The sequence below is a fragment of the Stylophora pistillata genome, chromosome 6 (genome assembly GCF_964205215.1).
Source record: "Stylophora pistillata chromosome 6, jaStyPist1.2, whole genome shotgun sequence".
NCBI classification, from domain to species: Eukaryota; Metazoa; Cnidaria; class Anthozoa; order Scleractinia; family Pocilloporidae; genus Stylophora; species Stylophora pistillata.
Window position 1 is genome coordinate 31,709,891 of NC_142524.1, and position 17,508 is coordinate 31,727,398.

Below are 17,508 nucleotides of genomic sequence, written 5' to 3' on the forward strand. Positions count from 1 at the left end.
TAGTTCCCGTCCAGTTGGCCGTAAGTGGTTTCATAGTTTTTCGATTGAGATATACTTTTAGAAGTTCAAAATGAAAGTAAGTTACGTTAAACGATACTTTAGAAAACAAGCTTTCGAGTTAACTTTGATTCTCAAACGTGATACTAATTTGGGCTGGAAAACGAAAAATGAATTTGCTGACCTCAGTTTTAGCTTTGGACAGCTAAAAATTACTTTTAAGTGTCGATATGCCCTAACAGTATTGTTCAAAAAGAGATTTTGCCGTTAAAGCAAAAGCGAAAAAATCAGATTATTTTCAGAATTTCCCATAGAACGTTACGCGATTATTTCGCTGTCAAGTCCAGTAAACAACGACTCGAGCATGGCGAATCGATATATCGTGCGGGTCTTTAACACACCTGAGGCCATTCCAGCGGGTTAAGGGACCAGCTGTTATTTGGGGAACATACAGTTTTCAGGATGAAAGGAATGAGATCAGTTTTCGTCGACAGTATAAAGGAGGGACTGCCAATGGGGGTGTGGGGCAGGGATGAGAAAAAAATTACCGAGCCCTTCCCCTCCCCCCGTCGTCAAGTCCGTAATTGCCCCTTTGGACTTTAAGGAGATAGCAGCATTTTCACAAATATAAGAAACGTGAGCTTCCTGTGAACTCATAGCAAAATGGACGGTGGAGTTGAATAATTAGCAATCATAACTAACATTATCAGCGTCCTTGTTTGAATGTTGAGGGTTTTTTCCCAAATTTTGGAATGCAAGTTTTTCGATAAAATACCTTTTTGTTTTTGTTTTTGCGAGAAAAGCGTCGCATACTTCCACTAATTAGTTATCCATTTTACAATAACCGAGTTAATGGAATATTATTAACACTTTGTCCATACAAAACCACAAAATTCAATAAATTTAAACCTTTTCTCCAGCAACCAAGAAATATACTCTTTATTCTTCTACAAAGGCAGCCTACTTACATACATCTAACATTTAGCACTTAATTATTTGTATTTTATCCCCCGTTGAGTTCCTTGGACAATCAAGAACAAATATAAGCTACTCCCGCGGACTAATGTAATGATATAACTATCGCAGCTTGTTTCTCAAATAGTGATACACACATATTTAACACCACTACCATTAATTAGTATACATTAGTACTTCAAAATGGCAGCAAGGTATGGCAAGCTAACTTTCTGGGAAAGGATCATTGTCGTTGTATTTTGCAGCCACGATCAGTTTATGCCTGCTTAATTTTGCGCATAATCCAGAACATCATTTTAGGCGTTTTAAAATATAACCAAATCACGTGCTGATTCTGACAATACCAAGATATATAAAGAAAGGGCAATCCTAAAAGAGTAATACTTGTTACAATGGGGCAACTTACAGTAACAATCCTTATACTTAATTTTGGCGAAATTTCACAGCTCTTTGGTGTATACTGTTACGTAAACTTTTTCTGTTAGATTTTGTTTGTCTGTTTGTTTGTTTGTTTGTTTTTTTCTCTGGAGTACACCAAAACTAAATTAACTTGACAATCCTCCTGTTTAGAACTTTGCCTAAAACATTAAGGTTCAGTTCACAAGTTAGCTTTCCGTATTTCCGTACCGTTCGCAATTTTCCTCCATAAGAGATTTAATAGTTAAATACATTCTTCACTGCCACTATAATTTGACCTTAACGGAAAATTTAATTATTCCTGTGATTTTCTGACAAGGATAATATTTTACATTAGTTTTACGCAAATGACACGAATACGTGAATAGACACGTCGGCGCTGTAGGAAAAGTTAAATTTATGAAAACAGTTTCTACATCTCCATGAAAGAATCAAATCGGAAAAAAAAAATTCTTATAAATTTTTTAAAGAATATGACTTATTCTAAACCTTTATATGATACTTACTTTCCCCTTCGAAAATCTGTTCTAAAAAAAATCAATGCAAAAACAAAAAAAAAAAAAAATCTGTTCTTAGATTACATTCTATTATGACTGGAGCAGTAGTTTCACTTTTGAAAAAAGAAAACCTCAGACTAGTTTGTTCGTGCAATAAGATAAAAGAACTATGCGATATAGTTTTGGGGTGAGATTACAATGTTTGTAAGTGAATTTATGTTTCCCCTGCAGCTTAGTGCTGTCAATAACAAGGGTAAAAATTATTCTAATGATAATGAAAATTAAGCTATTGATGATAACAAGAAAAACAATGATGATTATAATGACGACAATGATAGTAACAAGAATAACCATAATAACAAAAATAATAACGGTGATGACGATGACTAAAGAGATCATAATCTTGAAAACAATAATCACTCACTAGAGTGTTTTTCAGACCTTCGTCGTTTCACTCGTAATAGAATTATTTCTTACTATTAAGTGACTAACATTATCAATCGTAATGAAATTCATTTCCTGTGAAAGAGTATTATTGATTCACATCATTTCCAAAGCGTTAAACAGTATCAAACATTTGGCTCAAAACTTCGAAATCCTTTAACCATTAGTAAACGATATCTTAATTAAATGGGATGGAAATATGTTTCAAACCAAAAGATATCAAAATGGAAAAAGCCGCGACGCCAACTGAGATAAGAGATGAATTATTCAGTTCTTTCCTCAAGGTTTGTTCGCTCTCATCAATCTTTCTCTCCAATGCTTCTTCGAGCTTGTCTATCTTTTTCGTCAAGGCTTGTATTTTCTCATCTATTTTCTCATTCAAGGCTTGTTCTTTGCTAATCAAAGAATTTTCTCTCTCGTCCATTTGTCCCTTCAAGGCTTTTTCTTTCTCATCCATTAGTCTCTTCAATTCTTCTCTAATCTCACTCGTTTGTATCTTCAAGGCTTGTACTTCCTCATCCATTTTTCCATTCAAGGCTTGTTCTTTCTCATCAATTTTTCCATTCAAGGCTCGTACTTCCTCATCCATTTTTCCATTCGAGGCTTGTTCTTTCTTATCCATTAGTCTCTTCAATTCTTCTCTAATCTCACTCGTTTGTATCTTCAAGGCTTGTACTTCCTCATCCATTTTTCCATTCAAGGCTTGTTCTTTCTCATCAATTTTTCCATTCAAGGCTCGTACTTCCTCATCCATTTTTCCATTCGAGGCTTGTTCTTTCTCATTTATTTGTCTCTTCAATTCTCGAGACTGACAAAATGATATGACAAAAAGAGCGACAACTATAAAAAAAGCGATCAATGCATACTTAAAGCATTTTTCCTTCTTATCCGGCTGCCTCGAGGCATCTTCTTTCCGGGCATGCTCTTTCTCCTCCATTTGTATCTTCGGGGCTTGTTCTTTCTCCTCCATTTGTACCTTCCGAGCATGTTCTTTCTCGTCCATTAGTATCTTCAAGGTACGTTCTATCTGCTGAATTTTTGCTTTGCCCTCCTCTTTAAGAGCCAAATTGCTTCTTTTCAAGAGGTCTATTTCCTGTGGTAAAATGAAATTTTGAATCTGTTTACTAAATTCTGTATTTACATTGACATTAGTTTGGAACAAGATCAAACTTCTTGTTTTAGTTTTAGTGATTGAAGATCCACTTTTTGGTTGGGAATATCAAGTACATTTTTTGTCTATTTTAATACGGGTCATTAAGGTAGTTGGGTTACTGCTTTTATCAAGAGGTTTAATTCTCCAAGATCAGCAGAAAAACACAAAAATTTATCACCGAAAACGTCATTGTTCGAGAAACATTTCTTGATAACAGTCAAGGAAAAATCTTAAAGAGTAATCTTATAAAAAATGGATTCACAATGAACCAAAACAATTCATAACACTCGTTTTCCCGATCTACGAGTCGTCTCTTAAGACTATCGTTTAATTCCATGTAAATAACATATTTTCTGTAACTTCTTACTCACGTTCAAAAGTAAGTGGATATGTTCCTTGTGAGTCGACAGGAGGTGGGTTTCCAGGTTTTCCCGTAGAACCTACAATAATGTGTTCAATCTCCATCAGTCTTTCCTCGAGTTCAAGTTACAAAAAAACCCTACAATTTCTTTGAAATGCGAGTTCATGTGTTCCTTTTCTGATAAAGGCGAATCTTGAGGTGGGAATAAAATCTTGTGTGATTAAATGAGACTTCAGGAACTTGCTATAAAAATCACTTCCGAGGTCCCTTCACCCCTGTACAGTAAGCGTTTGGGTCAAATAAGACGGCAAAATGACTGGGAAAAAAAGGGTGTATGGGCGACGAAAGTTTTGATTGCGACAAATAACTTCAATTTGGAAAACCTACTTAGAACAGTAAAAAAAATGTTAAAATATGTCGTTCATGTACCTCTTTTTGGCAGCCCAGCTGAGCAAAGTAACAAGGAAGTTTGGTTTTCGCGCAGTAGTTGTCCTTGTGATCTTGAAGCTAAAAAAACATCAATAAGTTTTTTAGAAATTGTCTAGAATTATCGGCCGAAGGGGAGGTCAATAGTACTTCTTATTGACTTAATAGTAAACAAGAGAGGTAATTATCCACCACTCCACGCTGAGGTGAATGGTTATTTTAGTATTCTTAATAAGAAACAACATTTTAAGTTTTCAATCCTCTTTCAACCATACCCATGTCATCTTCAGTTGCAAATGCTCATATTACAATTTGAATTTAACTTTAGAAATACATTACCGGCGTGTTTCTTAGACTACACTTTGCATGTATTCGTAAACTAATTAAATAAATATAACTGAAACACGGTATTTTGACATAAACCAGGTAAAAGCCGACACTATAAAATTATAGAAAATTGGGAAGGTAATAATAGAAATTATATGATAAAATGAGAATCACCCAAAGAAAGAGATAAACCTGACTTTTGGTTTAAAGTTTGATTCTCCCATTTGATATACATAGCCTCTTTCGGCTTTACTTAAAAAAATGTGGTGGTAGAATCCAAAATCATGTAAAATTCTGCTGAGTATGAGTTGTGACAAACCTTGGATAATTGCATGTGCCGGTAAACATATGAAGCCTTTTAAAAAGAATTACTGTTACACTTCTTATTTTCCGACCGTTAATATAATTTTTTCAGAAAAAGAGGACTAGAATCCTTTCAAAAGAATGTTATGTTAGGAGTTGTTTTCTAACCATCCCCCGGGAAGCTATGGCAGTACATCCCTCATGATCACAATGTACTGGATATCCGTCACAGCTCTCGTGATGCTCCTGTGGAAAAACAGGATACAGTTAGCTGATCATAAGCGGAAAATATAAATTCATTGGCGTGAGTAGTTCAGCTGCTAGCGCGGAACCATTTCCATTTCCATCAGTGAGCATTTTCTAGGTAAAAATTGATTCATTTTAACCATTTACATATAGCAAGTATCTACAACATTTGACATTTGTTAGCTTGGAATGTACTTTAATTTGCGCAATATGTAACCTACTTCAGTAACAATGCTATGCGGAAGTTTGAGCCAATTCACTAACATTATGGTCTAGAATGAATTTCAAGTACGAAGTTTGATTTTAAAAACAATAAGGTTTCATTGCATTAAAAGACATTGTTTTCACAAGTGCGACATTCCATAGCATGGAAGAGCACACTTAAAGATATTTCAAAAACGCAATAAGACAAACACCAGAGAACTTTCGTTAGCTTTTAATTGTTGGAGAGTCTATATACCTCCATCTGACAATCCGGATATTGCCCTTGGCAGTGATCACACCGTAACTTTCTCCATGGGCACTGAGTGGAGCTATGAGCATCAAGATCTCTCCGTACCATTGTAACTTTACAGAGAGGGCATGGAATCACTTTGAAAGGACAATCTCCCAAGTGAATCTGTGAAGGACAAAAAGGAAAGACAAAAGTCACTAATCCAATGATACATCTAGCTCATCTTAAAGTGTTGTGCCATCGGCCGGGTGAGTGTAGTCCTGAGAAGGTCTCTTGTCGGTGGTGGTGACTGACGTTTCGACAACTGGTGCGGAAGTCATCATCAGAGTCAAGTGAAAAGTTGTTACCAGTAGAATGTTCTTAGTTCAGTTCGTGTAAAACGATTAGTCAGTTTTGCCGTAATATTATTGGCTGTGAGACTCAAGTGGCGTAAGTCGTTCGTGATTGGTCTGTTTCGATCCGTCGGTAGAGTTAGTTCGATCTTTTCGGTTCGTTTGTAATGTTTATGTCGTGAATGAGTTGTTTGTATGGTGCCGGTAGTGGTTGACACCTGTTTAGGGGAGTCTGTTCTAAATTAGTAAACCAGCTTTCCAGAGTCAGTCGTTGAAACGATTTAGTGCTGTAGGTTAGGCATTACACAGAGTCCCATTCAATAGTGTGGTTCGTAAGTTGATGATGTTCAGCAATGTGATTGTTGACATCACCTTTACTCGTTTCCCGTTTGTGTTTAGTCAGTTTTGTTGCGAGGTTTCTAACAGTTTCTCCAATGCAGGAGACTTGGCATTCGGAGCAATTGCTCGCTGCCTGTTTCTCGGTTCGTCCTTGTCTTTAACGTTGGTTAGTAACTCACGTAGCATAGTGATCGGTTTGTGGGTGACGCGGATATTGAAGGGTTGTAGGATGCGCGAGATGTTGTCAGACATGCTCTTTATGTACGGTATGGTCGCTGTAGTCCAAGTAGTTGCGGCGTCGTTTGTTTCGTTAGAAGCGGTAGGTCGGGGAGTGTTTCGTCGAAGGAACTCCTCGTTGTAGTTGTTCTTTGAAAAACACGGTCAAGGTATTTGTTCTCGTCAGATAAGCTGTCTGTCGCGTTGCTTACTAGTTGCGCTCGTTGTGTTAGAGTCGTAAGAGTTGTGGCTTTGTGTGATGTAGGGTTGTAGGATGACTCGTCTAGTAATCTGTCGGTGTGTGTCGGTTTCCTGTAGTAAACTGTCGTCCGTAGTGAGTTGTCGTCAAGGCCTACCAGACATTCTTGAAAAGCAAATTCACCATTTTCTTCGACTTCTCTGGTAAACTTTATGTCAGTTGTCTGTTAAGGCGGTAGTGGAATACGTCGATTTCGACGTGTCGCACGGCAGTGAATGTATCGTCAAGGTAGCGTAACTAAAGCGGTATCGTTCGTGGACAAGTCGAAAGGGCGCGTTCCTCGATGTTCTGTATCACAATTTCTGCTACAACAACAGAAACTGGAGACCCCATGACTGTTTCGTGTAACTTTTCGTAGTGCTTATCCTTATACTGAAGGTAATTTGACGTCAGGCAAAGGTTCAGTGGGTTCATAATGTCGCATGTCGGTAGCGGTAAAGGGAAGGTAGATTTTCAGATTGCAGTCTCAGTACATTTTAGTGCCAGTTGAAGTGGAATACTTGTAAACAGCGATTTTACATCAGACACTAGTTTGTAGTCGTCAGGTATCGGCACAGTCTTGGTAGCGTTAATGATGACCTCAGTAGACTGTAGTTTACGTCAGCATTTGTCGGTCAGCGGATGTAGTATTGTCGTCATGTACTTGGATAGTTGGTATGTAGGAGAATCACAGAAAGAAACAATAGGTCGCATCGGGAAATCAGGTTTGTATATTTTGGCAAAGCGTAGAGTTTCGGTGGCTGTGGTACTGAGCACCTCATTCGATAGTAGCGTTTGGTGTCGATGGCGTTTTTCTTCTTGAGTGTAAGTAGTTTACTGTTGAGTCTGTGTTGAATTGCTGGAGTCGGGTCACGTTTGAGTTTTTCGTAGGTTTATTTATTGTTAACTAGGGAGTCAATTTTGTCCGGTGATGGTCGGTTTTGTCCATGACAACAGTAACGCGTCCTTTGTCGGCTGATAGAAACACAGTGTTCTCGTCGTTTCTTAGTCGTTTCAGTGCATATTGTTTGTCTTTAGTCGAGTTGTTGTCATATAGTGACACTGACTGTATAGTGGAGGCCATTCTACTTCTGATGTTATCCTATCCAGAACCTCAGTCACCGCCACCGACGACAGTCCTTCTCAGGACTACACTCATCCGGACGATCGCACAACACTTCCACATGTCACCCCCGGGTTTAAACTATTTACTGTAATACATCTAGCCGCTCGCTCAGTTAAGATGTCATGAACATCAAAAACAGTCTTCAAACCTCCTTCAATCTTAGTTCATCAGCCCATTGGCAGCCTTCATTACCACATCTTACAGCAAGAGCTAAGATCTTCCTCTCCTTGTCTTTATTAGGGAAAATGTCCTACGGTGGCGAAAAAAATTGAAAATACATAAAAATTTACTTGTGGGGGCCAACTTTTGATTTAGCTATATCTTTTAATTTAACAATAAAGCATTTTCATTTGTCTCACGATGATGTGGATCACGATCCAAAGATCGCTAATGGTGTGTCTGCAGAGAAATTAAAATGTGGTTAGTTTGTGACAGCTGTGTTTTGGGGTTCTTTATTTCCCACACTGCACTTGTCATCTCATAGGATACTCTGGCATGGTAGCACGGCAGAATTTACAAATTAAAAGAGACTTACCTGTAAGTTGAAGTTTGATTGGAATTCGAGTTACTGATGCCATGGAAATCACATGCCCAATCCAATCAACCACGTATGTCTCACTTAAAAAAACCCACGTCCATCAAGTCTTTTAATACTGATCTGCGCATTCCCTGGCAATCTCATGTGGTCCACATGGCATTCTGTAACTCGGTGAAATTCCAATCAAACTTCAACTTACAGGTAATCTTCACTTAATTTATTACTGCTCCTTGTGACAGCATCACTCATAGAATCTCTTTCGGGTTTATTGAACCAAAAAAATTATAAATACCTTGTATTGATCCACGGCTTCTCTGTCTACAGGGCAAAAGCCATGAGGTTCTTCCCTGTGAAAGTGATTACCCGATTTAAAATGCTCTTATGTTGATACATATTTTTATAACAACTCATCACAACTTATAAGCTGTAGGAAAAAGTCTCCTGGCAGAATCATTTCTATAACTGAAGTCACAATGTATTTACGTGCCACCATTTATCTACCATCTACCATCGAAAGCAAAAGGAGTTGAGTTAAACAATTTTAACGAAGCAAAAACAGGCAAATTGATCGAAACGAAACAATGCAGTAAAAAACAATTGTCACTTAATCACACAAAAATAAACCTGAATTCAGCTTTAAAAAACGCAAACTTAATCTGAACTAACGCGGAACTAAACAAGAGCTAACTAGAAGTAATTCAGCAAACCCAAGTATACCTGAAAATACAATACAATTTATAAAACCTATCACAGAATTAAACGACAGTATCACAGTGACGCATGCGCTCTGATACGTCTAAGGCTTGAAAAGGTTTGGGAAGGTTTTCAAAATTCGTCATTGTAATCGGTTGTAGAGTTGTATCGTTCTCCCTCTTTGCCATCCGTGGATGATTCTTTTTCAAAAAAACCTTATTTTCTGCAGCTTGTTTTTGTCATCTCAGCTCTTTAATAATTTGCAGGATGAGGCTACGTTTAGAGTTTCCTTCATACGTGTTGTGCTCGGTTAGTGCCGTCAGTGCGGACAAAGGCGAGTATGCACATCGCAAATCCACTACAGCTACTTTCAATGGAAAAATCAGCTTCAAAATCTGCTAAACAACACCAGGCAGTCTATGCAGGCGAACGGTAAAGACAAAGGTAACAGTACTGTTCACAGCGATTTCTATTTCAATCATTCTTCGCTTACGCATAAGATGAGGGAAGTCCATTTCCAACTCTTCTTCTGGAGTGTCTCTTTCCATTCATTTCTAAGTTATATCCTTCTCCGTACAAAGTGTGAGGTGTGTTTTGCATGAAGACGAAGGTTTGTGTAAAATTCGTAGAGGAAACTGAACAAAACACAACAGTACTCAACAAAAAACCGCTTTCTTGAATAATGTGAATTCTGTTACAATGTACTGAGCCTGATAATCAGTTTAGCAATTTGTTGTGATTTTTGAGATTATAAAGTTATTAGACTAATTTTGATTTGAGATAATTCTAAATGAAAAAATGAAATCTCCAACGCACATAACATATTGTTGATATATTTTCATCATTTAGAATTATCTCCAATCATAGTTAGTCTAACTTTTTTAGTCTCAAAAATTCACAACATATTATTGTAGATGTTTCGGTCACAGGAAAATAAAAAATATTTCCGTGTGTCAGAAGTAATACTTTAGTAGTATATCTGCCAGCCGACAGTAAGACTGTGATTCAGTGAGACACAAGCTCTTTGGGGAGATGACAAAATGCAGATACCCCTAAAAATCACCATTGGTCAAATAAAACACTTTATAAAAATGGTAAGTCATTTAGATGTACACATCTTGATATACTTTGTGCTTCCTAGCCTCTCAGATTGATTTAATACAGGCCAATTTTTGACAGGCTGTCAGTCTAACTGGTTCCTCCAAATCAGTGGCCCCAATCAGATTAATTTCTTTACCCATCGCTGTTTTGGTTTTTGTTTGTTGGCTTACATATCTCAATTTTATTACATTACAAACAGATGGGTGAAGAAGAAGCTTAGTTAAAACACATGGATTACTCTTTTTAAGTCTTAACCAAAGCTGTCATTCATATGTAAACAAACAAAAAATAAAACAGCAAGGGGGTTCAGCAATTAAATTGGACTGGGGACATCAATTTGGAAAATCTAGTGAGCTTAAATATTATACCTCATGTAGAACTCAAAACAGTGGGCTTTGTTCATCATATGGAGTTTTTTTATATTCCTGTCAAAGGACTCGTTACACAGTGGTAAAACCAAAATGGAAGAAGCAGTAAGAATGAGAGTCCCCTGCCCCCCCCCCCCCAGAAAATTAAATTTTTGCATTTTTATAGAGTATTTTACTTGACGAATACAAAATGTTTAAGGAGTACTCCATTTAGGCACTCTATAGTGAAGAGTTCTCCTCGATGTTACAGCTTTATTTTCGAACAACGATGTAGAAGAGATTTTGCAATAGAAAATACAAGCTAGAATTACTAGAACAAGTATAGCTGTAAATAACCGTAACATACTTACAAATTAAGCAATGGTATGCTTATTCTCCTACAAGTTGCTCGTAAAGTAGATAAAATAATAAACATTTACTTTAGGAAGCATGGCTGTTCGATCAGTTTTTCCCTCGTCCCCGGTACTTGGTCAGCGGTATACCGATCAGCGGTCTACATAGGGTCGCTAACTCTTCACATAGGGTACTCCATGGAGTAGGAGTAGGGCTCTGCATTTTATCATCTCCCAACCGAAAATTACTTCAGAAAACAGGACTACAAACTGGGAAGCATTGTTACTAACTACGTTGATAATACAGTGTCACAAAAGCTAAACTCCCTTTTATGTTTTTGAAAGTTGCTAATCCTTTTTCTATATGCTGGGACAGATTACTGCATGTATCTGCTATGCCCTACCGCTTTTGTATCACGCACAGTAATTTTATGTAAATTGGGTAAATACCACTAACTTTTATTTTCTCTGGCTGAGCTGATGGAAAGAAATGGAAATGTTTGAATTGTGAAAGCTAGCCTGTGGCAGGAAAAGAAGGAAAATGAGGCAGTGTTGACATTTAATGCATAGTTGGCAATTGACCGTTGGGTAATTAAATATAAGCTCTTGCATGAGGAGGAATGAAGAACAAATTAGACTTGTTTTGGTGCACACCTCTTCACTTGAATCTAGTAGCAACTGAGATTTGATTGTGTTTCCTTGGGTCTTAAAATAACTAAACAATATATCTGATGTCTGATAACTGAACAACCTTGTTCCTCAGATATATTTGCTTGTCTACAATTTTTTCCATTATTTCAGCTTGAAGCTGCACAGTCTAACGTTGCCTGTTATAGTTACTGAAAGGAAACTATTTTTGAATGCGAACAAAACACCTTTACATATCAATCAAGGATTGTCAGAGTTATTCATTAGAGGGGCTCTGCTTGAAAACCACAAAATTGTGGCAGTATGATCATAGATTGTATACTGAGCACAAAACCATCCCTTTTTCAGCAGGGTAGTTCAATAAAATTAATTCATGAAAGCAGACTGATTACAATTCCAACAAAATACCCCCACTCAATCATACTCTAAGGACTTGCATGTGACTGACTAACTGAGATGTGTTAGGCAAATTGTTTATGAACCTTTGCAAAAAAACTCTCAACGTTCTGTCTGAAAATTAAGAAGTGGCATTCTACCAAAAGAAAAAGTCGTGCACTATTGGAAAACCCTGTTGAACGAAGAGGTGAGAGTTAGTTCAGGGATTGAAACAATTTTAGGATAATTTTTGAGTTGTTATCTTTGTGAAGAAAATATAGCACTCTTGTTGAAAGATCTTGAGTATGTAGGTAACTAGTATGACTAATAATGGTAACTTTCACCAACCCACTTTTACAGTAAAAAAGGCCACAAATGAGGAGGAAAGAGAAGAGCTACATGTTGAACCACAATGGCAGAAGTTCACATGCTGTTATTTACTAAAGTGTTAAATAAATTAATATACATATCACCGTGCAGGAAATTAAAATGAGCTGTGAATTGTGAGGTGCTGTCTTTTAATGCATGTTTGTACAGATACAACACAAGTATAACTTGCCGCCACATCGACCAAGACTTAATCACTCAGATTGTATGCACTGGGCTCTGAGCATAGTTCTTCTGTTAAAAGCAAAAAAAAGCACTGTTAAGAGTGCTTTCTCCCAATTAATTTATGCCAAAACAGGTGAGTAAGGTAAAATTATCCCTGCAAGTGAAATCTTTCCATTGTTGTACAGAATCTGTTTGACTCCAGGGTTCATAACTTAAAATTCCTCATAAGTGGAGGCTTGGATGTTCAAGATATAGTGAGGGAGGACTTGGTCAATCAATAAACAGGGAATTCTAATTAATTTTTATGCCTTCTAAGCCTTATATTTACATTATGTTTGAAATCGAAGATGGCTGACAAGATAAATTGTTAGAATTAATGGAATTAATGTTTCTATTAACAAGCCCAACCATGACACTGTCTCTATAAACAAAAGAAGCAAACAAATATATAAAACTAACTGGTGTACCTAATACATAAAGAAGTGCTGGCTAAATGTGATGTATCTAATAACAACATAACCAATTACAATTGGCCAATGAAACTAAGTTTATTTGGCTATTCAGCAATTACAATTCTTAACTTAACAATTACCAAAATATCTCATTAAACCCTTTTTTTGGTTGGAAACAATTTGTTGGTTTATTTATCTCTAAAGGTTCATTTATCACCAAAGCTCGTGCTTTGAAGTTTCATGTCCCAATATGTATACTGAGCTGTTACAATTATTCAAAAACTGAAACATGAACGACAATCAATCTTTTATGAGAAGTTTAAAATGAAATTGTATAACAACAACCACTCCTGGGTAATAAAAAGGAATTTCTCATAATTCGTTTAAGTTGAAAAATAATAAAATTTAACAAAACCAATTTTTGGATGATGATGACTCATAATTCTTTGTTTCTCTTTCAACTGGATATCATGATAGTGTTTTTTTGCTAGAAGCTGAAAAAGAAGAAAATGTAACAATAAGTTCTGGATTTTAAAACTTTCTCATTATTTCTGTTTCTGTGTGATCTAAACGATATTGCATTTGCTATTATATATCAGCAGAGGTTCTGCTTTAAGAATAAGTCACATGATTTTCTAGTTAGCTCTGTCAACCTCTGTTGGTACGTAGATCACTGTAGATTACTATACATAGGAAGGAAAAATATCAACAATTACCAAAAGCCACTTAAAGATTGTCAAAACACTTTATAACAACGAAACATAAAAGGCAAATTCATCACATAACACGTAATTATTCAAATTTAAAGGGTTTGTTGCCCGAGAAAAAAAACGCCGAACAACCCAGGAAAAATTGAAGTTCAGTACATTAATTACATTGTGGTGCTCAACAGAATAAAGATCAGAAGTTCAACATGTGAGACACAAATATTGCTCTGAATAGCTCAATTCTGATCGATGGAATCCACGACAATTCTTAAAAACAAGGAAATCAAAGGTTATGTCACAATTAATTCTACGTATTTCGTTTAATAAGGCAGGATACTGTAATTTGGTTGAACAATGTAACTTAGGTTATTTATATTCACATATATATATTTCATGCCTAATGAATTTTTAATACCGTGGTTAATTAAAAAGATTGAATGAATGAATAAATGAATAAGATTGCCATGTTGTCTTCTAACCCAGACCTAATTAATTAAGCGTGCAGATCTGCATGACTTCTAAATTTTCCATATCTCGGTGCTTTGGAATACATTTCTTGCCTTCATCTTGAATGAAATTAAATTCTGAACAATGTTTATTTCTAGTTCCCTTCACATTTCAATCTTAAGTACGAAAATTTGGCTCTTTTAAGGGAGAACAGATTTCACACTACTTTGTCATCTGAGACGCCGTGATCTAGTCTGAGAATAGTTGACATTTAACTGTTTTGAATTGTAGGGATTTGGAAAACTACTTCCCCGCTTCAGAAAATACACAGGTGTATCTTCACCATGATTAGAAGTGAACGTGTTGTGTTTATTTACTGTGAGGAAATCTGAAGTTTTGTTTAGGATACACTGTTTAACGCCGCTGTAAATGTAAAATAAATTCATAATTTCACGGCTCAGAACACAACATTTTAGCCAAAAATCCAACAACATTTTAAGGACCACCGTGTCCTCGTCAGGGCAACAAAGTCAGGGGTTATGTTGTCCAGCATTTACCGTAAGGACAACTTGGATATTTTTCTGATTTAGAGCACTGTAAAAAAGAAGAGAACGAGTATCTTACCTTGCTTCCGGCTCTGTTGACCTCTGTCAGTGCGTAGATTACTATAAATTCGAAGGAAAGACATGAACAATTACCAAAAGCCGCTTAAAGATTAATTTTCAAAACGTTTTATGACACCATAACTTAAAAGATAAATTCATCACAAAGACACACACAAAAAAAGGAATTAACCAACCTCGACGAACTTCCACTAGCAGCAAGACATACGAAATGTTCCACGCGGTAATGGGTGTGCAAGGTGTTGTGGTTAAAGAATCCAGATGCATCTTGGGTAGAAATCGAAAATGCTCGCTCACTTTTACCTCGCTCACGCGGCGGCAAACAGCAAAAGCCGCCAAGACGCGAAAACTGAGTTAAGCAAAGAGCGAAAAACACGAACAAAGACAATTGCATCTAGCTGGTAATGCTGACGTCACCACGGTAAATAACAAAAACATTGTATCATCCAAGAGTGGGCAGATGTAGTAAGAATAGCTTATTAGATTTACCGAAAGACATTGCAGCCGACAACTGAGGAAGCACGAATCAGAACTTTCTGCTATCTAGATCTACACTTTGAGATGATGATCTGCAAAAGATTTCGATATGTGCACTGCAGAACGTTCGAAGTTTATACTCAGAATTACTTATAATACCACCCGAGATATATTACAGCACAGTAGTTTAAGTTGCTTATTTTCGATTGCTATACCTTTGTAAGTGCTCCTTGATGCACTCTTGGCAAAAATGGTGGCCACAACGAGTAATCATCGGTTCTTTCATCGGCAAATGACATATTCCACATTGCATATCTTCATTTACTGGATTGACGAATTCATCCTTGTAACCAAAAGGAGAGCAGGGCTCTGGTACTTCCGCCATCATTACTCGCTGAAATAAGGAGTGCCTTATGTGAAACTACTTATCTACGATAATTGTAGAGTTTCTCGCGCGCTCATTGGACAAGAACTATTGTCAATCAAAATATGCATCGTGTGACGTAATATTTTCTTAGTGTCTTGCGTATCGACATCAGGTACGACTGGTTGTCATTTATTGTAACGAGTCGTTCTAATCGAGTCGAATCGTGTCGATTCGAGAACATCTTCAACCCCCCTTTACAGACACTTGTGGGATATTTTCTAAGTGTCTTGCAAATGGACATCTGGCATGACGGGTCGTCATTTACTGTGACGAATCAACATTTTCTACTCTGTATTGTTCATAATATTCTGACAATGGACTTCGGCCGTTTTACGCTTTAAGAACGTGGAAGGTTCATGTTGTCCAACCTCGTTCCCAGGGTCTCTCATCTTCTTTCCCCCCCCCTCCCCCCCACTTCTCTCGCTCCAGGGGTCGGGAAGATGAGAGACCCTGGAAACGAGGTTGCATGTTGTCATGTTCAGTCATATTCTCGTATCACACCACTCATTTTCACTCTTTGCTCACGTGCGCGCGCCCCTCAACTTCCGGTATGCTAATGCACGATTGGACCTCCGGGTGATAGCACGGTACAGTGGAACCTCGATTTAACGAACCTCTATATGACGAAGTCCTCGATATAACGCACGATACTTCAGTTTCAGCCCGGCTAAAGTTACAGTAAAATATATGCCACAGAACCTCAGTGTATGAAGAACCCTCGGCGATATAGCGAACTTATTTCCCCAGTCCCTTGGCACTTCGTTAAATCAAGGTTCCACTCAATTTCACGTATTACTTACGCCGCCCGACTTGCGGTATGTTTACGAACGATTAGACTTCCGATGTGCCGATTCGTCTACGACCGTAGACGCATCGCAACGGATTGGGTGTATTGGACATGCATTTGCTCGCAAAGTTGAAAGACGTAGACCTCGTAGAAATACTTGCTTACCGTGAAAGTTAATAAGTGGACAATTAAAAAAACGATTCAGGGTAACACAGCCTCTTACCAAAAATTTCTTACTGCCATTTCATTGTGCTGAAGTCATTACATAACACAGAACAAACCAAACAACAAAGCAACAATCGATGTCACGCGCCCGTAACTCTTCAAAAAACTTTGGCGTATGCAAATGAATAAAGGCTGATAGTTTCGAAAGAAACTGTTTGGGGCTGCGTCGGTAGGAGTAACGAAATAATTTGGATACATCAACAAAGTTGAAATGGTAAATATGCCACCATAATAATTACAAAAGCTTTTGTAATTATTACGGTGACTTATTTACCATTTCAACTTTGTTGATATATCCAAATTATTTGGCGTATGCAGCTTGCATAAAATGTCAATGTTATTGTAAAAAGCAAATTGACCAGAATTTTCCATTGTCTATAACTGAGCTTTACGACTGAAAAGAGCACAGTCAAGGCATTTCTATTTGTTACGTAAGATGACGATTCAATTACTTTTCCCTGTAAGAAGAGCGTTTCTTTCTTGAAATTACAGCAATAGAAACTTTTTCCTTGTTTACATGATCTCATCTAAACGCTCGGTGGAATCAGGCCTGAGGGGGAGTAAAGAGAAAAGCGAGAAAGTTATGCAAACCCGCGACACAGTCGCTGTCGCCTGACGCCCCAACTGTTTACATACTCGTCTTCACTCGCCAATTGACTAACGAGAGCGCACTTACTTTCTCAATTATCTATTTAAAAAATTGAAACAATTTTCCAATATATATAGCCTTATTTATATAATTGAGAAGAATTTGCTACCTTTCAATAACATCAAGAAATGATTAGATATTCTACTCTTCTCGGATACGGACGAATAAATGGAGGTCCCGTCTCATGCAGGGGTTGGGGCAGGAGACGTAAGTTTCCCACACACGAGATTACTGTGTGTTGGATGTCCTCCCATAG

General features: G+C 37.3%; 1 protein-coding gene and 1 pseudogene across 1 annotated transcript; both read right to left on the bottom strand.

The window, feature by feature from the left end:
* Positions 1-907: 907 nt before the first annotated feature.
* LOC111325940 (uncharacterized) lies at positions 908-15,899 on the bottom strand. Its single transcript, XM_022929857.2, has 8 exons — positions 15,380-15,899; positions 8,682-8,736; positions 8,000-8,101; positions 5,607-5,765; positions 5,069-5,146; positions 4,274-4,351; positions 3,855-3,923; positions 908-3,423 (listed from the first exon to the last, which is right to left on the bottom strand). The coding sequence occupies exons 1-8, from the start codon at positions 15,550-15,552 to the stop codon at positions 2,509-2,511; spliced, it is 1,629 nt and encodes a 542-aa protein (XP_022785592.2). The 5' UTR covers positions 15,553-15,899; the 3' UTR covers positions 908-2,508.
* On the bottom strand, positions 5,774-7,911 carry LOC148729416 (uncharacterized; annotated as a pseudogene).
* Positions 15,900-17,508: the final 1,609 nt, after the last annotated feature.